General features: G+C 47.2%; 2 protein-coding genes, 1 long non-coding RNA gene and 1 pseudogene across 6 annotated transcripts; 3 read left to right on the forward strand and 1 right to left on the reverse strand.

Annotated features, from left to right (window-relative positions):
- Window positions 1-1,528: 1,528 nt before the first annotated feature.
- Window positions 1,529-2,404, forward strand: LOC101769217 (annotated as a pseudogene).
- Window positions 2,405-4,726: 2,322 nt separating this feature from the next.
- LOC101767989 (serine carboxypeptidase 1) lies at window positions 4,727-6,625 on the forward strand. Of its 3 annotated transcripts, none has more exons than XM_004965718.3 (6): window positions 4,727-4,874; window positions 5,161-5,230; window positions 5,308-5,573; window positions 5,661-5,786; window positions 5,903-6,005; window positions 6,139-6,625. In XM_004965718.3, the coding sequence occupies exons 3-6, from the start codon at window positions 5,412-5,414 to the stop codon at window positions 6,210-6,212; spliced, it is 465 nt and encodes a 154-aa protein (XP_004965775.1). In that variant the 5' UTR covers window positions 4,727-4,874; window positions 5,161-5,230; window positions 5,308-5,411; the 3' UTR covers window positions 6,213-6,625. The 3 variants fall into 3 exon arrangements, with proteins under 3 accessions (XP_004965775.1, XP_004965776.1, XP_012700835.1); XM_004965719.3 differs by having other exon boundaries at window positions 5,315-5,573; XM_012845381.2 differs by having other exon boundaries at window positions 4,734-4,889.
- Window positions 6,626-13,986: 7,361 nt separating this feature from the next.
- On the reverse strand, window positions 13,987-17,714 carry LOC101768665 (methyltransferase-like protein 22). 2 transcript variants are annotated; one of them, XR_215084.3, is made up of 11 exons: window positions 17,515-17,714; window positions 17,308-17,376; window positions 17,088-17,165; window positions 16,940-17,010; window positions 16,749-16,851; window positions 16,560-16,610; window positions 15,836-15,989; window positions 15,084-15,228; window positions 14,848-14,953; window positions 14,531-14,751; window positions 13,987-14,434 (listed from the first exon to the last, which is right to left on the reverse strand). XR_215084.3 is itself a non-coding variant. In XM_004965720.3 (10 exons), exons 1-10 carry the CDS (start codon window positions 17,636-17,638, stop codon window positions 14,600-14,602), a joined length of 1,053 nt encoding a protein of 350 aa, XP_004965777.1. In that variant the 5' UTR covers window positions 17,639-17,714; the 3' UTR covers window positions 13,987-14,599. The 2 variants fall into 2 exon arrangements, 1 of the variants encoding a protein (XP_004965777.1); XM_004965720.3 differs by having other exon boundaries at window positions 13,987-14,751.
- Window positions 17,715-17,862: 148 nt separating this feature from the next.
- LOC111257133 lies at window positions 17,863-19,539 on the forward strand. The gene is made up of 3 exons (XR_002677542.1): window positions 17,863-18,026; window positions 18,770-18,964; window positions 19,052-19,539. It is a non-coding gene; the product is annotated as an uncharacterized LOC111257133 (long non-coding RNA).
- The last annotated feature ends 1,742 nt before the right edge of the window (window positions 19,540-21,281 follow it).

Below are 21,281 nucleotides of genomic sequence, written 5' to 3' on the forward strand. Positions count from 1 at the left end.
GGACTAAAGAGCCCCTCGTCAGTGGGCATCGGTGGTAGATTTTTGACCTGAGACTAAAGGTATTTTAGTCCCAGGTCCAAAGACAACCGGGATAAAAAAATGTTGAATGGAAGGTGAGTTTTCTAGTAGTGTCATTACCGGTTGGTGCCCCCACCTAGTACTAATGTGCCATTGGGCCTTTAGTACTGGGTGGAGCCCCCACCCGGTACTAATAGGTGACCTTTAGTACCGGTTGGAGTCCCAACCGGTATTAAAGTGGGTCACCCATCCCTATCTCCTCCGCTTGGCCCATCTTATCTTCTCACCTGGCCCTCTCCCTCAGTCCCTCCACCCTCTCCCTCTCCTCTCCATCTTATCTTCTCACCAGCCCGACCCTCTCCTCTCCGCCCTCTCCCTCTCCCCCTCCCTCTCTCCCTCTCCCGCCAGACCTCTCTCTCCTGCTGCCCCTCCCCTCCCCCCTTTGCTCGCCCCTCACTCGTGGCAGTGAGGAGCAGCGGCAGCGCACGAGGATGTAGCCGCCTGCACGTGTGGATGCGGCGCCGGTGCTGGTGGCTGCTGCGACGACGGGTGGATGCAACGGCGGCGGGTGGATGTAGTGGCGACAGTGAGCCCCCTCACTCTCTCTCTCTTTCTCTCATGGCGGCAGCAGGTGGATGCGGCGGCATAAGGCCGGGGCGTGTCTCCGGTGAGGGGGCTAAGGGATGGCGGCGGGAGGGCTCGGGCTCACGAAGGCAGGGTGCGGCTGGGGAGGGGGCAAAGGCGGGGCTCGGGCGGGGTGGGGGGCGGGTTGGGCTCGAGCCGGCGGGGTGCGGCTCACGCGGGGTGGAAATTTTTTTAATTTTTTAATACCCCTTTAGTACTGATTATTTTACCCAGTATTAAAGGACTACTTTAGTAACGAAGTAGTAATACCGATTGTGCAACCAGTACTAAAGAGCTTCCCAACCGATATGATGGGGCTTTCCCAACAGTGTTAGCTATGCGACAGTCTAGTGACTTAGTGAGTCTACGGCCACAGTACTACTAGTTCATAATGCACACGAGGAACCCGCGGCGGCCAGCGAAGAATTCCAGTCCCTTTCGCCGTCGATCGATCGACGACCATGACCCACTGCGCGCCGGCGTGCCACTGCGCCTCCTCGGCAGCCACCGCCTCCGTCAGCCCGGCCATGTTCTCGGCCAGCTCCAAGCCTCCAACTCATCCTCCACCAAAAGCAGCCGCCCGTCGCTGCCGGCGCCGGCGTACGTCGTCGTCCCAGCGGCGCCGCTCCTCACGCCCAAGCCCGCCGACGCCGAAGACGGCTCGGAGTGCGGTTGCCCGGCGCGTCGCGTATTTTGTGACGACCTCTTCTTTCTTTTTTTTTCCCGTGGATGGAAACTCACTGCTTGTTCTTCTGCGCGATCGAGCCATGAATCATTGCGGTGAACCCGTGAAACCAGCCCGTGATTAACCGTTTCTGAAAATCATTGCGGTTTGGTTTGGGTCAGGTTAGGAACCATCTAACCCGTAAAACGTGCAGCCGCCAACATGGTCCATGCCCTGCCTTCGCATGCGCTCGCCGCCGCCATCGCCGCGGCCAAGTCCGTGCTCAAGACGTTCCGGATCCACGCCGAGAAGAAGCTTCCGGGCATCGTCGACTACTTCGGTTGGTGCACTTGGGACGCCTTTTACCAGGACGTCACCCAGGAGGGTGTCGAGGCCGGGCTCCACAGCCTCATCACCGCCGCCCAAGTTCATCGTCACCGACGACGGCGGCACACCGACCAAGCGACCACTCTGACTCCGACGAGCCTGTTGGCGGGGACGAGCCGCCTCGCCTGTCCAGGCTCACCGGCATCAAGGAGAACAGCAAGTTCCAGAATGCCGATGACTCGGCCGCCGGCATCAAGACGGTGGTGCGTGCGGCGAAGGAGGAGTACGCGCTCAAGTACATCTACGTCTGGCATGCCATCACCAGCTACTGGGGCAGCATCCGTCCGGACGCGGCCCGCGGCCAGAACGGAGCACTACCGCTTGAGCCAGCGGTTTCCCAAGGTGTCGCCGGGTGTCGTGGAGAACGAGCCCGAGAAGACGACCGACGTGCTCACCCTGCAGGGGCTCGGCTTCGCGCACCCGCGCGCCGTGTACCGCTTCTACGACGAACTCCACGCATACCTTGCCGTCGGCGGTGTCGACGGCATCAAGGTGGATGTGCAATGCATCCTCGAGACACTCGGCACCAGCCATGGCGGACGCGTGCAGCTCACCAGGCAGTACCATCAGGCGCTCGACGCCTCCATCGCCAGGAACCTCCAGGAGAACCTCCCATCGCCCATCATGACCATCGGTGCTACCGCGGAGCCGCCTCCAGACCTGGCAGCAAATAATATGCATAAACTGTGGAAAATCATGGAACCCATATAACCCGGCGGTTTCTAAACCGACCGCTTGACTCCTTCCCGGCCTAGGTTGGTTTTTAACCAGAAACCGGTAAAACCAGACCGTGTACAGGGCTAGCCATGATCTACGCTAAATGGAGTCTCGATCGGCCATGATTTTTATTCTGTTTTTCTTTTTGATTTTGGTGCATGAAGACTTGTCTGTGCGGCGTAGGGATCGCCGGCCTCGTGGTGGCGTCGCTGGTTATTATCTTCCTCTGATTAAATCAAGTGGAGAATTCCTTTTTTTTTTTACGACACAATATTGTCAATTTTGCATTGCGGCCAAGATATTAACTAGTACTAGGATAACGGTAGCTTTAATTTAGTTTGCAGATGCCCCCTTTTTTAGTGGAGATGTAGCTTTTTATTTTGTTTGAACTATATCTATAGTATAATCCAATAAATTTGGTACCTCTGCTCACCGGATCCATATTTGTGCCAAAATAACTTTTATAACTATTTTTATGGCATCTAAGTACTAAAATGTCATATTTGGGGACCATGTTGCAGCTGGTTCTTGGTTGTTTAGGTTTTGAGGATGATCTGAGCTTTGGATTTCATATCTAGGGCCAAGTTTATGGTGTGGCGAAGCGCGAGTTTGAATGAATAGGGCCAAGCTCTCCACGAACTTTATGTATAGAAACGAGTGCCAACGGCTATACCAACAGCGCCATCATACTGTGCAGAAACTTATGATGTGCATGACCAACTACATTATTGAATTTAGCTCCATCGTCTGCACCATGCGATCGAACGAGCCACACGGCACGGCACGTCTTACGGATCCCACGAGCCACGAAGTGCAAGCGTCCGCCCGCTCACCGTCGTCCCTGGCAACGAATCACACCCGGGCCGCACGCCGCCATCAGCGGCCATGCTTGCAAGTCCGATCCGATAGCAGCCGCGCAAAGGCGGAGGCTACAGCGCGATCAGAACCGCGCCAGGACTCTAGTCTCCAGCCGAAAACCGCGCGCGGCGTGATCGTGCTGCTATAGAAATCCCCGAAGCCGCAGCCCGCGGTGTACCATCTATCTGTGTACCAGCGCCGCCATGGATCATCATTGCCACTGCCCGCCGGTGGACCACGCCCACTACTCGCCGTCGCCGTGCGAGCAGCAGGACTCCTCCTGGAACACGCCGGACCACTGCCACCCGCCTTGTCCTCCTTGTCCGCCACCATACGGTCAGCAGGACTACTCCTGGCCTTCGTTCCAGCCGGCGCCGTTCCCGAGGACGTGGAGCTCCAGCTCGTCCGACGCCGACGTACCATCTTGTACTACGGTGCGCGTCGAGACACCGCCGGCGGCGGCGGCGACGGGCGACGAGGTGCCGCTCCTCGAGAGCAAGGTCCACGGCGGTGACGCCGCCGCCGGCCCGTCTGGCACGGTACGTACGCACGCATCTAGCTGAATCTCGGTTCGCCGCACGCGCCCACGGATCTTGCCAGTTATGAGTGTACACCGATTCATTGGTTAATCTTGGTGCTTCTATTTCTTGGTATATATGCAGGAGGTGCTCTTCGGCGGGTTGCTCTTCTGGGCCGTCATCGCCGGGTTCATCTACTGGTACTGGTTTTGCTGATCGGAGGGGACGTGGTGCCGCCGGTAGATGCGATTATGCAAAGTCAACTTGAGATTAAACGTGGCTTATTAGGAACCTACTGTTTGTTTTGATGATGAACATTGAGAATTCAATGGCTTTGTTTCCCTTGTCCTCGTACATTATTAATCGCTTGGAGATAAATGCTTGCCTCATCTTACAGTAATACTGAAACATGTCGAACAATGGTGTGTCCAAGCTATGCCATATATGCCATGCCATGCAGCGGCACACGGTCGGTTGGGGTGCAGGAGCAAGTCCTCCTTCAATCGCAATGTGATGCCAATCTCCTCCGACATGTCCAGCTCGTTCGGCGCCACTCCAGGTGGCAATTGCCAATCGAAGTGGAACTACTGTGGAAGCGGAGCGTGGCCAGAACAAGCTCCACCTTTGTAACGATCCTATGCACGGGCGTATCCTCCGACCGGCGCCGAACGGTATGTACCGGAAATCGGTGCCATGAAAATCATAGATCATAGCTACTTCGAATCGCTCTAGCTTGGATACTCCATGAAGGCAACATATCATGTGCAAACTAACTAACCTGTGCAAACTTGGAAACTAACAATCAGGACCACTAGATGCTGATCCAATGGATGGGGTGAAAGGTGGGACGATTTTGCGCTTAAGCCCCCCCACCTGCCAGCCTTTTTTCCAAAAACCCCCCGGCGATTCTAACTCCGTTCCTCCTCTTGTTTCCCCATCACCCCGTGCCTTTCCTTCCATTTCACCCAGGCCGCCGCCACGCGAAGGGATCGCCCGTGCACCCGGCGCCGCCCCTGTCCATCACCGCCCGCATGCTCGCCGCCGCCGCCCATGGCCCTCAGCGCCGCCCTGACGCTCGCCTCGCCCAGGTTCTCATCAACCTCGTCCGTCCCCTGCCCACCTACCCATAGTTTGCACTTCTCCTTCTCCCCATCTGCGTGTTTGTTTCCGCGATCTGATCTGATTAGTACGCGTTACTGCTCTAGCTATTCGTCGATTTGATTATCTGCGACGCTTGCGCTGGTGTCTGAATCTGTTAGATACGGATCCAACTATACAAGTAGCTAACTGTTGTGTTTGATTTCTGATTTGTTTTTTTTTTCCTGTACGGATATCGATATGGATGCGTCATGGAAAAATTTATTGGGATTTCAGGCGAAGAAGGACCTGACGGAGGTCACCCACAAGGTCTACTTTGATATCGAGATTGATGGCAAGCCCGCAGGTTTGCAAGCTGTGTTGTCATAATTTGATAAAGAATTCAAATGAAGCATTATGACAAGCATAATTTGAGAGTACCAGCTTTCAGGAGCATGGAACAAGGGGAAATATAGGAGGATGGAGCATGATTCGAAGCTTTCAGTACCCTCTGGCTTTCAGGAGCATGATTTGAAGCTTTCAGGAGCATGGAACAAGGGGAAGCTTTCAGTACCAGCTTGTGCCTTCTGAATCTGGAACTGATGCTGCATCCTCTGTGGCTTTCTCGTTCAGGACCATTCAACTTTGAGTCAGGAGGGTCAGCTGGAAGCCTGCCAAAGCTTCATCGCAACCCGTACAGCTGGTCCAAGGTTGGATCTATTTACATAATGTAAGCGCAGAAACTATCTGTTCTTCAATAATCTTAACGAGAATTGCGTTGCTCCATTTCGTTTCAGGTGTCTAGTGTGATATACTTGGACTCCCCTGCTGGTGTTGGTCTGTCATACGCGAAGGATAAGTCCAAACCTTATACAACTGGCGACCTTCAGACTGCTAATGATTTGCATACTTTTCTTCTCAAGGTATATCGTATTTGTATATGTAGAGGTTCATCATGTTGGTTCTGGATATTTATCATCTTCTTGAGGAACAAAAACCTGAGTTCTTTCTCTCTTCTTTTTTCTTTTACTCTTAACAGTGGTTTCAGCTCTACCATAAGTTCCTGACAAATCCATTTTACATAGCTGGTGAATCATATGCTGGGATTTATATTCCTACCCTTTCACATGAAGTTGTCAAAGGTGTTGACTTTTTTTTTTGAAGAATAGGTGTTGGCTTTTTTTTTTGAAGAATAGGTGTTGGCTTTGGGATGTAATCGTGCTTAAAAGCTACTAATTGTTTTTATATTCTTGTTGCTAACAAAATATTCTACAGGAATTCACGAAAGAGTCAAGCCAGCTATAAACTTTAAGGTTAAGAGATCTTCTAAAATTATTCCTGCTGCGTGAGAACACTAAACGTGGTTACCAAGGAAATCTAAGGTTAAATGTTTTATGACGTGAGAACACTAAACGTGTTTTACCAAGGAAACGTGAGATGAAGCCTGAAGCCATCCGAAATTGAGAAGCCGATTATTGTTGACCATAGTGAACTACTTTGTAACAACAGACACTATTATTGTTGTTGCTGTTCCTGAAGGGCTGCCTCTAGCTGTTACTTTGAGTCTTGCATTTGCAATGAAATTAGTGATTCATTAGCAATCTGAATGTACTCTATGTAAGACAGTAATATGTGTAATGACTGACTTATGTGTAAGGATGTAAATACAATGATATTTATGTAAATGCACTGATGAAATAAATTGCAGTGGACTCCATGTCCATGTTGTATAATGATATATGCTCTATGATGAAAGTGTTTACAAGCAGCATTCCAAAAAGTCTTCAATGGGTACATGAAGTTGAAATATCACTCAACAAGCATTCCAAAAGGTCTTAAATGATTACATGAACTTGAAAAATCAGCCAACAACATTGTTTGGGCAATTGCGTGCATCATGATCCCCTACTTGCTTACATTTTCCACACGTCCGTTTACCTTTACCCTTGCTTCCAGCCTTCATCTCCTTGCTCTTCTTAATTCTTTTGCATCTCCCTTTCGACTTGATATCATTTGGTGGATGTATCTCGACTTCATTTGGAATTTTACTGCCAAGGAAAGATTCATACTCATCTTGTTTATTAACTCTCGTAGCAGGCGTGATCTTTTGGAGAGGTTCTACTAGGTTGCATAAACTAGAAAATAAAAAGTCCATCCCTTGTTCAGAGTTCTTGGCCATTTGGATAAGATCTTCAAACTGGTTGCGTGAATCTGAAATCTTTTTCCGCATTGCCACCTCCATAGGATCTTCAGGCTTTTCATCCAGCAGGTTACCTTCTTCATCAAAGAATAGTTCCCTGTAAAATTGAATATCTGATCAAGACTATTCTACAAAACAGCTATAGAAAAATAAAATTATACAATACAAACCTTTTACATCTTTTCTCCCATCTCTTCATAATATAAATCGATGGTATCTCATTTTTCTTCTCGGCTCTAAGCACTTGTATGATTTGACGGCACGGGATGCCATAGGACTCATATAATTTACAGGAGCACCTACCAAACATGTCTGACTTGTTCAACTGAACCACTCGCTCTTTTCCAGATAGACTACTGATGGTGACAATTTTTATATCTTCACACTCTGTAATGCCTTGAATAATGCAATGGTCTCTTGCAGCTACGATTTGTTCCTGAAATTTACTAAAAATTTCATGTGTATATATCACACTACATTGCTTCTCCATGGCCCATGGTGTCATTAATTTAGGAGTGGTGTGAAGACTTGCATTGTCAGCTTTCAACTCCTCTTGGCGCTGGCACTCCAATGCTGTGTCAAACCTTAGCCAAAACTCAACAAAGGTCAATTTTCGATGAATGAAACGGTTAAAAAAAGAATTTGCACTCTCCGATCGTGACGTAGTCCTAAGGATTCCTGCTAGAGGTATGTCCATAAAGTATGCTGGAATCCATGATTGACGCATGGCAAACTTTGTGGAAAACCAATCATTTCCCATGAGTGCAAAATCTGTTACGATAGAATTCCATTGTGACTCAAAATCATCTGAAGTCTCGGAGCCCCAAACACACGTGTGCAGTCTATCCCAGAACTGTTCATCCTCTCTTATAGAGGGTCCGACCTTCTCAGGTACCTTTTCCATGATATGCCACATGCAAAGTCTATGAGTTGTATCCGGTAGAATCTGAGCAATAGCAGCCTTCATGCTCGCATCTTCATCTGTTATGATTAGATGAGGTGCTACTCCACCCATAGCCTTAAGAAAGGTGTTAAACAACCATACATATGACTCGATCTTTTCATTTGCCAAGAATGCTGCCCCTAGGAAAACACTTTGCAAGTGATGATTGACTCCAGTAAATGGTACAAAAATCATGTTATATTGGTTAGTAGTGTATGTTGAATCTACCGAAACCACATCACCAAAAACACTATAGTTTTTCCTGCATAAGGCATCTGCCCAAAACACACGAACAAGTCGTCCTTGTTCATCCACCATAAAGTCATAAAAGAAGGCAGGATTTACTTCCTTCTTTCGCTCAAGTTGTGCCACAAACATTTGTGCATCTGCATCCTTGATTTTGCTCCTGAGGTCACGGTAATAGTTTTGTAAATCCCTCAGCGTGCACCCAACATTCTGAAATCCACCCTCACTTACATGGAGAAGTCTATATGCCTGTGAGGTGCCAATGCTGGCCTTATGACAACTGAACAAAGTACTCTTTGCTCTCTCACTAACATTACGGTTGGATCTTAGCAAATGCCTCTTATCTGGTGACACAAAACCATGGCTGTGCTCCTCAACCATTGAAGCTATTTGATACTTCTTGTCACTGCAAAGCTTGACAACAATATGTGCCTCACAACCACATCTGGTTTCCATCACATTATGTGTCTTTCTCTTTTTTCCGGATTCGTCAATAACATTTTTTACATTCTCCTTTCTGTACCCTTCCCTTGAACAATAATACCGCTTGAATAATATTTCATCATTTTGCTTCTTGTGCTGACCAACACGAACAGAGAAACCAGCATCATGTGCATATGATTTGTAAAATTTCTCCACATCTGTAAGTGTATCAAACATCATTCCAACCACAGGCTTCAAATGATCCATGGTGGCAGCCTCAAAATTTCTTCCTGTAAGTCCGACGACGGCGGGATCAACGGCGACGGCTTTAGAGAGGGTGTCATTCCCTGTCCATGGCTGCTGCAGCTCTTGCTGCTGTCCGCCGTCCATGCCCGCTCGTTGTCCATAACTTGACGCATCATTCCCTGTCAATGTCTCGCCCAAGCCAGTGTCCATGTCGTGGGCGGAGCTGCACGCGGCCATGCCGCTGTCGCCGTCGTTCCGCATCATCGCACCGTCCGGGTACATGCTCCTGCAAGATAGCAAGGCAAACACAAGGTCACGAGATGGAGTAGCAGATCAAACGAAAAGGAAATCGGGCACACTAGCGGAACGATACAAAAACCAGGTGAGTTACTTTTGTGCTGCTGGAATCAACGTTGGCAACGTTGGCCAGTAGTTTAAAAAAGGAATCAACGTTGGCCAGTAGTTTAAAAAATGAACTCACCTGGCGGGACTCGCGATGGCTGGCAGGACTCACGATGGCGACGATGGACCTGCCTGGCGGCAATCGGGCATCGAAAACTGTTAGCGGAGGGAGAAGGGGTGGCGGTGGGACACGGGCGCCGGGCGGCGGCGGGACACGGGCGCTCAGCGGCGGGACTGGCACCGGGCGCACGGCGTGACGGGTGTGGCGGCGGCCTGCCCAGTGAAACGCCTAGGGCGATGGGGAAATAGAGGGAAGGGGTTTTTTTGGAAAAAAGGCTGGCAGGTGGGGGGCTTAAGCGCAAAATCGTCCCACCTTTTACCCCATCCATTGGATCAGCATCTAGTGGTCCTGATTGTTAGTTTCCAAGTTTGCACAGGTTGGTTGGTTTGCACATGATATGTTGCCCTCCATGAAAGTCATAGATCATATCTACTTCGAATCGCTCTAGCTTGGATACTTCAGGTTCTTGTCAATGGCACCTACGTTCACGAGGACCGTCGTGCTTTTTGGTATGTCATACCCTAGAATCTTTCATGCCTCCTGGCACTCTCTAGGGAGGAGCAGAAGTCCTGGTGTGGATCCTTAATGCTTCCTTGATGACGAGCTTTAGATGATGTATGCTTAGGATAGTCTCAGTCTATAGTTTCATTGCATATTTACCAATGTTGGGAACTTGGTAACTCAGTCTGATGGGTGTCATAGGGATGAAACTGAGACATATGATGAAATTCTTTCCTCCTCTCTCCTCGTAATCACAGTGATGTGGCATAGAAGTTAATGTTGATGAAACTCCCAATAAGACTGACGTTACTAGATCATCCTTTGTGTCCCTTGACTTGCCTTGCACGGCGCAAAGTAATTTCGCTTGTTCTTTTTTTGCATCACATTGGGGTTCCTCATGAGCTCTACCACAGCCCAATGGATAGCAGTTGATGTTGATTCGCTTTCAAGCAACAAACAAGTCATGCGTGATAGTATATGTGAGATATATAAATTAATCATTTTAAAGTTTAGCCTATAGAGGAAAATTGCACTTTTACAGAAAAGTGACTTTATGGTCCTTAGGATGTACCAAGAAGTAAAAAGAAATTTTGATACTTCCATAGGTATGATTTTGTGGTGCCTCCCAATGATAGTAAAATCAGCCATAAAAATAATAAGAAAAATGCACATGTATATATATTATTTCTTTGTAAGGTGACTCAAATCTTGCATATGCATTGGTCACTTTTTTTGGGTCATTGGATCTACGATGAACTATCTAGACCAACTTCTAAAAATGACTTAAATTATATATTTTTTTACCTACAATTCATAATTTATTTGAGATAATCACACATGTTTTCCAAATATTCTTATTTAACCTAGAACATTTTCTCATGAAGCTAGAACATTTTTTGAATAGTATTTTTTTATTTTAGAGTTTTTTTCATGAAGTTGGAATATCACTGTTATTGAGCAGAACATTTCTGGTTCTACCTTGTAACGTTTTCCTCATGAAGCTATACTTTTTATTAAGCGGAAAATTCTTCCATTGCAACCTAGAACATATTTTTCTTGAGATGGAGCATTTTTTATTGAGCACAATTTTTTTTCTTATAATAACCTAGAATATTTCCTCATAAACCTTGAGCATTTTTTTATTGAGTGGAACATTTTTTATCGAGCATATAACCTAGGAACATGTATAAGCAACAAAAAATAACTTTTGCTAAGAATGATCACAAATGTTCAATGATGATCCTTGTCCAAAAATCTGATTTTACAAGGAGATCACAATTTTGATTTAGTAAAATCCATCCTCAAAGAAGAACATCAAGCTAGCAGTCCTCGGCCGCGTCGTCTTCTCTTGTGGAACCCCCGAGCCTTGCGCACCGTGCCACTGACGGCGCACAGGAACCTGGACGACGGGAACAGGTAGCAGAAGTGGAAGCCGGTAGAAATCTTTGCCGCCTAGTTGACAACCTCCAGGAACTCCTCCCGGCGCTTGAACTGCTCGCCCATCATGGCGCGCATCGCTGCGTCGGTGGCGAGTGGCGACCCGCGCGGCGCCGTTCACTCGCTCGGCAGGCGGGCACGGCCCCTTCCTCGCGTATGTATCGGCGTATGGGCCGGAAGCTAGGACCGCCGCACCCGGCTGGCGCTGAGCAGTTCCTAGGCTCGGACCTTGCGAAGATGCCGCTCCCGTCGCCGTAGGGCGAGACCTCTTGCGCGGCGTCAGGGCACGAGACGACCACCCGTGAGCTCTCGCTGAGCCGGAGGTTACATGACGAGGGCGTCACACCAGCGCGCGAGGTCGGCCAGTGCGCGATGCATGTGTGCTGTTGCCGAGGTCAGATAGCTTGTCCGACACCGGCTGGGCGCGCAGACCCCGACTCCTATTCATACCATACCCCGCGCCGAGTCGGATCCCGAGTTCCCGACACCGATACCACGCCCGGCGGGATGGATAAATCGCGATGCCGCAGGCCGGCCGGGCAACAAACTCATGTAAATAAAGGATCAATTCATGGTAATGGATAGGTTTGAAGTGCATAATGGAAAGAAAATCAGATTTTGGGAAGATGTATGGATTGAAAAGAAAGCTCTCAGGAAGAGATTCACATCTTTGTTTAACATAGCTAGGAGGAAAGATGACACTGTGGCTAAGGTCTGTGGAGCGGTTCCCCTGAATGTGTCATTCAGAAGAGCTCTTACAGGAGACAAATTAAATGATTGGCTAAAATTGGTGGCTGAAATAGAAGGTCATGGCTTGGAAGATCAGGAAGATAGATTTTGTTGGAGCTTAAACAAAAGTAAAGAATTCTCAGTAAAATTCATGTACAGAGAGATAATGCAAGCTGAAGGAACTCCCTCCTTGTGTGCAGAATGGAAGTTAAAAATACCATTAAAGATCATTCTTATGGTATTTGAAAAAGGGAGTGATCCTAACAAAGGATAATCTTGCAAAGAGAAGATGGTAAGATAGTACCAAGTGTTGTTTTTGCAATGATGAAGAGATGGTGCAACACCTATTCTTTAATTGCCATTTAGCAAGATGCATTTGGAATACAGTTTTCTTTTCATTTGGAATTCAACCACCTGTTAGTGGTCCTAATATGCTGGGTTCTTGGGCTAGAGGTTATCCCTGAAAATAGAGAAACCAGATGATTGTAGGAGCTGTTGCACTATGTTGGGCTATTTGGTTGAATAGAAATGATGTGGTGTTCAAAGGAAATACCACTAACTCTTTTTTCAGGTAATTTTCAGAGGGACCTATTGGGCAAGGGTATGGGCGATGCTATCTAAGGAGGAAGAGAAAATTGATTTGAAGAAGAACTGTAGCAGACTTGAAATTACTGCTTCGGATTTCTTTCATAAATATGGATGGAACTTTAGGAGAAGATTGATGTCTTAGGTTGTCTAGCGTCAGGGCAGGTCTTAAAAGGTTTATGTGCTGATGGTGTGGGTCTTTCTTTAGTTTACCTGGAAGCTGTCTCTAGACCTAGGACCTAGTTCGATCCTAAGAAGTATCAGAGATCTTGTTTAGTCTTGTCTGAACTTTGTTTTGGAACCAGACTCTAGACCTAGGAGCTTGGTCTGTTTTATTTCGATCCTAAGAAGTATCAGATACCTTGTTTAGTCTTGTCTGGACTCTGTTTTGGCACTAGAAGTTTCAGGAGCAGCCTGAGAACTGCATGTATTATGTCCAGGTTGTAAGTCGGTGGCTATAGACATCCAATTGAGCATGATCGAGGCCGGACAATGTTCCTTACTCTAAAAAAACAATCCGCGCAGCGCGTAACGTCCGTTGATCCATCTCAAGTACAGAGAGAGGGTACTCTGCCGCGTTCCGCCACTTTCATCACCGTTGCCACCTGCCCGCCGGAGCACCCCTGCCACACCGACATGCAGGGGCGGATCCTAGGGGGCTAAGGGGCTGCAGCTCCCTCCCCTTGAGAGCCCGATTTTACCTTTAAAATACTGTAGACAAAACCTCAAATTACCATTAATTTCTAGCTCTAGCCCTTAATCTCTACTATTTAGCCCCCTCAGGTGTTCGTCCTGGTTCCGCCCCTGCCGACATGCCGCCGCCGACGGCGATGTTCATCCACCCGGCGCTTCTCCCAGGGTCGAGCAGCTTCTTCAGCAGCAGCTCGTCGGACTCCGACGACAGCGCCGGAACGCAGCCTTTGATACAGGTGCGCGTCGAGGTCCCGCCCTCGCCGACGACGGATGTCGCGGAGCCGCTCCTCGAGCCCACGGTCGACAACCCAAACACCAGGTCATCATCCCCCGCGGCCGTGGCCTTCGTTCTGCTCTTCTGGGCCGTCGTCCTCATCGCGGGGGTCGCCTACTGGAACTTCCTTTGATTGGAGCGGACGAGCTGCGCTGCGTGCAACCGGTGTTGATGATTGCATGGCTACGACGCTCATCTCTCAGTGATGCTGACTGTCTTACGCAGTTTAGGAATATGTACTTACTGTATGTTTGATGATAGTAGAAATAGGGAGAATAGTACTCCTCTTTGTTCAAGTTGTGGTTGTAACTGTCTCTCCGATCTCCACTAATCACTTCAGAATTAACCGTTTGATCTCCACTTGAGCATCTAGTACTTGGAGAACACCCAACAAGCCGTGTGTATTTTGTATTAAAAAAAATTCATTGTACATATTACAAAGGGATCTGAGATTAGTTGCTTGCAACTTGACCACTACAATCCTTTCAAACTCTCATGTTACAAAGAAAAGCTGCAATCATCAAATAGCTTCGTTTGACAACACGCTTAAGTGCTTTGACAAAGACTGCACGGTTCGCGTCGAGGTGCCCTCCACCGCTGCTCGAGCCCAAGCCCGCCGCCGCCGCCGCCGCCCCCACCGCGTCTTGGCCGGTACGCGTCTAAGTTCAGTCGATACGGATGCGTGTTCGCCCGATTCATGATCAATCTTCTTGATTCTGTCTCCTCTCTGCTGCAGCCTGCAGATGGTGCTCCTCGGCGTGCTGTTCTGGGCCATCGTCGGCTGGATCATCTACTCGTGCTGTTCTAGAGCAGATGCCAAAGGAGAGCAGCCTGCAACGCCATTACGGATCGCATTTGCAAATAATAGCAGATATAAAAAAAATGACATCAAACGAGAGATTTCTGAATGTACTGAGTCGAACATACGAGTTTCTAAGTTTCTTCTCTTCCTAATGTCGTGTAGCATGGAACAAGAGTGGATGGCTTCTGCACAAGTTACCGCAGTTTCTGTTCTGGACTGTACATGATTTCCCAGATTTCCAAATCATTGCCCCTCTCGTATTCTCTGATATACTGAGGAATCTCTGCCAGACCTATCTGCTTTCCAACGAAACCTGGTTTGTCTCCGTGGATTGCATCCCCGTGTTCTGCAGATAAATGGGGTCAAAGGAAAAGATGTAGATAGCTTGGAAATAATGGTTTTGTTAGCTAATTAAGCAGAATTTGTTTTGCAAATATTTTACCATCTTGAGTTACGAAGAAACCTCGGAAGTGAGCATAACCATTGGCCACAACGTCTAGTTCGTCCAGACTGAAGTTGTATCTCTTCTCCAGGGCCAAATACAGCACCTACAAAGTACAGAGAAGAACCTCAACTCATTCAAATTTTTTTTCGAACACTCTTAACTCCAAACTTTGGGGAAGCATGTTAACTCAAGACCTTGGAATTGAATAGTATAGATGCTGGATAGGACAATACCTTCTTAGCACCACTTGACATCAATTTCTTCACTGTGTCGAAGAACAAATCAGTGAGATCATCACTGTAGATAACATCTGCAGCAAACAGGACTGTTGCTTTCTCAGCCTCATCAATTTCATGTGCAGACCATAGGTACCTTAAACTGCATAGAGACATGTGACTGAGCCCAGTGCCAAAGAAACATTTACCAAAACTGAAATAAAGCAAAAGAAAGACTATATAAAGGAGTTGGAAACTCCATCTAGTGTTTGCGCATCAAAGACTATCAGGTGGACGACCTTCCCCAGCCCACCCTTTCCCAAGACCGTGACTGAGTTTACAATAATTGTGTTAGCACTATTATCTTTCTGAGGAATGATGAAGGCTCCCCTTCCCTAAAGCTAAAAGCCCCCAATGACTAAGCTGTGTGCAGGTCAGAACTCAGAAGTAAGGTGCCTTCATTTACACATGAACTCCCATAATCTTGTGTCAATTTGCAGCCCATACAACATATGATGTTTGCCTTTCAATTACGTGATCAATTCCAAATCTACTCAGTTTGCCTACTTGATGGTGCTACTGACCTCTAAATTATATGAGTTCTAAACTGTACGGCAAATTAGTGTCGAATATTTTGTTTTTAAACAGGAAGTGGTAAAGGAACATATGATCTCATATTCAGTTTCCACTTAATTATACTGCTTATGAATCATTTTTACTGGTGCATCATGAACAATAATGTAAGTGAGTTCAATTGGTGTAAAGAAAACCTTGGATCAGAAGGATCACATGTACTCACTGGTGGAGGCCATGACAACTTCCAGTCCAGTTCCCTTACACAGACTTTAGCTTCATCAAACTTTAGGGTACCAGAGTTGATACGGACATTGGCCAAGCAATTATCTAGGATATCAGCGCCTCTATCTGTTCATTCCCATTGGTAAACAAATTTTGTAAGAACTAAAGATAGCAAAGTGGCAAAACATGAAAAGAAAATCGAATATGTAATGTACTTGGGTATTGGAGGGAACTCAAATTATATCACAGAATCCACAAGTTATAAATATGAATTATTTTCCACCCAAAAGATAAACATGAATTCATCAAGTCGTGTCATATCAACTGAACGTTCCGATATTGTGTCTTGGCTAAACTCCTGAGAGCAGGTACTAATACTAACAGGGTTTACATTTCAATGGTACAAATGATCTTAATGTTCTCTCTTTTTTAAAATGATATTAATATTTCGTGAAAGTAATCAAGTAATAAGGATCACAACTGAAATCAGACTCCCACATTGTACTGAAGTTTTTAGTCCGACCAATTTTTCATATATCAAGATGGGATATCTCAACTAAATCTATTTGTCGAACAGAAGCCAAAAGAATCAAACCACCATACACGTTAGGTTAGTATGGAACATGAAATTTATTCAATGAGTAAATGTGAAGCAAACAATTCTGCCAAATTGGACTTTAAAGGAGGCAGAAGTACCTGTAACAAAAATCCTTCTAGCAACTCGAGCTAGTGCCAAACCTACTAAACCTGACAAACATTGCTGAGTTAAGGACAGATCATTTTCAGTGGACTTATAGAGTGCTTCAACAAGTAACAGACAAAGCACGGTACTATTACTCAGAAACCCCAATCCACTAATTTTCATACAAAATCATGAATTATCACCTGTTCCAGCACCAACTTCTATAGCAGTAACACCATCAAAGTACGAAGATGTGAAGCTTTTGTGCAAAACAAAATCAGCTAATAGTAAGGCAGCTTTCCAAACCTGCAAAACAGTACCACCAATGAATAACACGAGTGCATGACAGAAAAAGGACAATGCATCCAATAAGCACCATGGACATTCTCCAAACCTGAAGGCCAACGCTCTTGAGTGAGCTGGTAACACCATGCTGAATGGTGAGCAGATGGTAGTCACTTCTAACTACAAGCCGAGAAAGCTTAAATGAGCAGCTCGCCAATCACATCAACACAATTTGTAGGAACCAGTAATCGATGTACCATGTTTGTTTCTTCTCCTCCTCCGATCAAGAACAAGATCTCCATCTTCATCCACAGCGACGGCATCAGACGAACCACCTTTCCAAACAGTGTCAATCATCATGTGACCACGACCCCACAACGAGAAATTCAACACATATACACCAAACCAACCTCTACGAAACCACCAACCAACGCAAAGACACATCCACTCCCACAGACTACAGTCCCGTTCACTTACCAGAACCGCTCGCCGCCGCGATCAGCTCGCCCCCGCAGCTGCCATCGCCGCCATCGTCCTCAGATGCCCCTGAAAACACCAAATTGAAGTTCAGGGCAGTACAAAACACGCCGTGCCCCCCCAACAATCTCGCCTCGGTTGGCACCAAGAGGCAGTGCAGGGAAGGTGTATGATGAAATGCGCGCAAGGAGCGCGACCTACTAGTACCTAGGGCCCGTGAGGAGAAGCTGAAGCGGGAGACGTGGAGACCGCAGAAGTGCGGCGGGCATCCCAGGTGCACCTCGCTCATCACCTGCTCCTCCTCCTCGGCTCCGCCGTCTCCGCCTTCCATATCGGTCGGCGGTCGCAGAGCAGGCGGCCAACTGACGTCTGCGTCTGGAACACCCAACCCAAGTGAAGCAGGCAGAAAGCTTGTCGTCCTACTGGGCCAGAAAAGTTGGGCCATACAAATATATATCGGCCATGCTTCTTCATGGGCCTGGTTATGGGCTTTATGCGCTGGGTTTGTGCCCATGCAGCAGGGTTTTATTTTTATTTTATTTTTCCCATTCGAAACTCACAGCGATTCTGCATTTCAGCGACAGCACCGGCGGCAATTCTCCGGCGATATTCAGTCCCAGGCGCCGCCACGGACACGGCCCGCGGTCGAGTACAGGAGTACCTGGCGGCGGAGGCGCCGCGGGATCGCGTGGAGCTCGAGCCGCCTTCCTCCAGCACAGGTGCTTTCCTCTTCTGACTTCCATCGCCTGCCTGGTCGTCCACCATTGTGCGCGAACCATTCGATGAAATGCCTTCCTGGATTGGATTGGTGTGGCTGGTTTAATATCACGTTTGATCATCCGTGCTGTAGATCTAGTTAGGGTTTCCAGGGGATGACCTGGTCCATGAGACAGTGGTTTGAATACTGTCTTCGAGATTGGTGGTGACCTGAGCCTTCGCGGTACAGCCGTACAGGCACCTGCCTCTTGTGCAGTACTCCGTACAAATCTAGTTCTGGAAAAATGTTTGGACTTCGAACCTTGAGCAAAGCAATATTAAAGTGTACAGTATTTCAGATAGTACCGAACTTTGGTTTCTAGGCAAATGCCATGGCGCTTGTAGTTGTAGTGTGATTTTTTTATTCGTGCTTTGCTGTTTTGTAGGAGTTGGATTTCTAGTATCCTTTTACCTTGGCTTGTGCCTTTAATATAGGAACACACCTGAATCCTATTCTTGATGCTTTCATGTTTTAGAATCTCAAAGTTTCTTTTTGATAAAATCAGTAACATTTGTTGATCTATTGGTACTACTGTGGTGCAAAAACATTCACTTTTGTCATGCATGGACATGGAAAATATATTCCTGCTCCTCGAAAGAAAAAAGAAACATATTCCTATGTCCTTGTTGGCCCTCCCTAACTGTTGTTCATGGTGCTCTTTGTCACCTTTTTCCTGGCTGCTGCCCTCTATTGATGGCCCTGTAGGATGCTGAGGTTGCGCGCATGGGAGGACCTCAAAAGTTGAAAACACATGTTTCCATTTGGCGTGCTTATTATCCTCTGTAACTGGTTCAAAGGGCATAGTGCTGCTCCAGCGTGATTTGGTACTTTCCACAAGGCATATTGATTGCTACATGCATAATCTTCATTAATGTGTGTCTAGTTCCTGGATGGTAGCAAGTAAGCAACACTTAGCTAGATGCTTGGTCTTTTCATGAACACTGTAGGATTGAAGGTGTAACCAAAATCTCATTCAACGTTTTGCAGAGTGGCACGGTTGTGGACTGAACATTGTAGACGACAGAGAACGCCCTGAAATCTAGATATCTCATGAGCTCTGACAGTAAAAGATATCAAACAGAAAGAGGTAGGCGAGAGCAACTGCAGGCCAGTCAAACCTTCTCAGACCAATAGCAGATTTCAAAGGCATTTAAGTTGTTCCTCTGTTTTCCGTGACCAATTTGTTTCTCTTTGGTGCAAAACATGGTACTCATGCTGGTGGTTGCAAATGGGCGTCAGGCCTCGAACTATGTTGCTGAAAGATTTTGGTCCAACAGACCAACACACCACGTGAGAACTCCAATGAGTGCTGCCATGGAAAGCGGGAAATGCCAGTTTCCAAGATCCAACGTCGTTTGAGAAAAGAAAAAAATGGTGATGAGTAGTTTCTCTCTGTCTCCTTTCATCAAAAGGGTATGCATCTAAGCATGTCAATCGAATGTTTAGATACTAATTATGAGTATGAAATATAGGTTAATTACAAAATCAATTGCATAAATGAAGGCTAATTCGCGAGATAAATCTATTAAGCCTGATTAGTCCATGATTTGACCATGTGGTGCTAAAGTAAATATGTGCTAATTATGTATTAATTAGGTTTAATAGATTCGTCTCGCGAATTAGTCACGGATTATACAATTAGTTTTATAATTTGTTCATGTTTAGTCCTTCTAATTGATATCCAAACATCCGACGTGACCCGAACTAAAAAAAATAGTCCATGGATCCGAACACGGGTAGCAACTGGCAGAGCGTGTCATCTTCTGAATCTGATCGTTCGGTGTCACCTCCATGACTCCATCACAGGAGGCAACGATGCTGGCCGGTCACACGATATTTTGGTGCTTTTGATGGGAACGTTTTGGGTTCCTTTCTTCACTGGGGGGTATCGAAGAATCTAACCAGCATCTTCCTTTGTGCCGTCGCTAGTCGTCGAAATGGCATGCGTATTCGATTATTTCATAATTGATTTACTTTGTTTCTCATCTTACCAGCCTCTCGAAACAAAATATTTCCTTGGTTCAGTTAATCGAATGAATGAATTTCAATTCTCCATCACCAGGTACTTGAATCAACCGATTTAAATGCTTGGTGCCATTTTCAGGCCTGCAGATTTCTCCTCTGTTCAGGTTTGGCAATCGCTGTGGAGTTGCACATTGTCTCAAACTCGAGACTTTGGACCAGCCTCCGCACCTCCCGAATCAGGTACCATCACTGTCAAGATCAAATAGTGCCCGATTTCAACTTTGTTCCAAATGCCACCCCCTGTGGTACATCGGGTTCGGTGTGCAAGTAAAGGAGGGGGGGCTTTCCGTACTGTTGCATTGGCCACTTCCGGGGAGCTCCTCCCTTCGCCGCATGCCCGCATTTGATTCCCTCCCCTCTTCGCGCGCGCGCGCTCGGGCGGCTGCGGCTGCGGCTGCGGCTGCGCATCCCGTGGCAGGAGGGAGCGTAAAGGCGCGCTGCTCCCCGGCTTAAGTGCCTGGCAAACTGTTGCCGCCCCTCCTGGTCCTTGCCACGTTCCAGTTCGAGCAGGACCCAAAAATAAGTGCCGGGGTAGGGTACTTATTCCTGGCAGAAACCAACCAGGTTTCAAGATTTCTTCCTGAAACCTGATGACATGCAATGCGTATTTGCATACACATTTTCAAAAGGGAACTGAACTGAAAGGCGTCTAGTTCTTTTTCGAAAAGCTTAAAGGCGTCTAGTTCTTCGGACAAAGATTTTGACCATTTATTTTCTTATCCCAAATATCTGTGCAAGCATGGTAAAGGGGGAACTGAACTGAACTGAAATGGGATTGAAGTGACTGTTTGCGCTGGCTGTGATTGATGAGCAGTAAAGACGGGCTGAAGCCTGCAGCGACACCCTCTGCCAGTCGCCTCAAGGGAAGACAGATAGAGGAGAGAGAGTAGATAGAGCAAGCAGAGCACAGTGGTGGAGGCAAGAAAAGGAGGAGCAAGGACCTACAAGGTACTCGTGGATTGGCCTCTTACGGAAATACTCTGCTTGCTCGCATTTGATTCCCTACCCCCTCTTCCCCTGCTGTTCATGATGATGGATGGACACACAGCACTGCTCGGAGATCCAGCACAATAAAAGCAACCATCTCTCTCACATATGGTAAAATACAGCTACACAAGCTATTTTTACTCGCCGTCACTTTCTTCATCTCGCATTGTATGTGCTGCGGCGCCTCTCTTGCGTAAATCGTGTT

Source organism: Setaria italica, chromosome IV (genome assembly GCF_000263155.2).
Source record: "Setaria italica strain Yugu1 chromosome IV, Setaria_italica_v2.0, whole genome shotgun sequence".
Classification (NCBI taxonomy): domain Eukaryota; kingdom Viridiplantae; phylum Streptophyta; class Magnoliopsida; order Poales; family Poaceae; genus Setaria; species Setaria italica.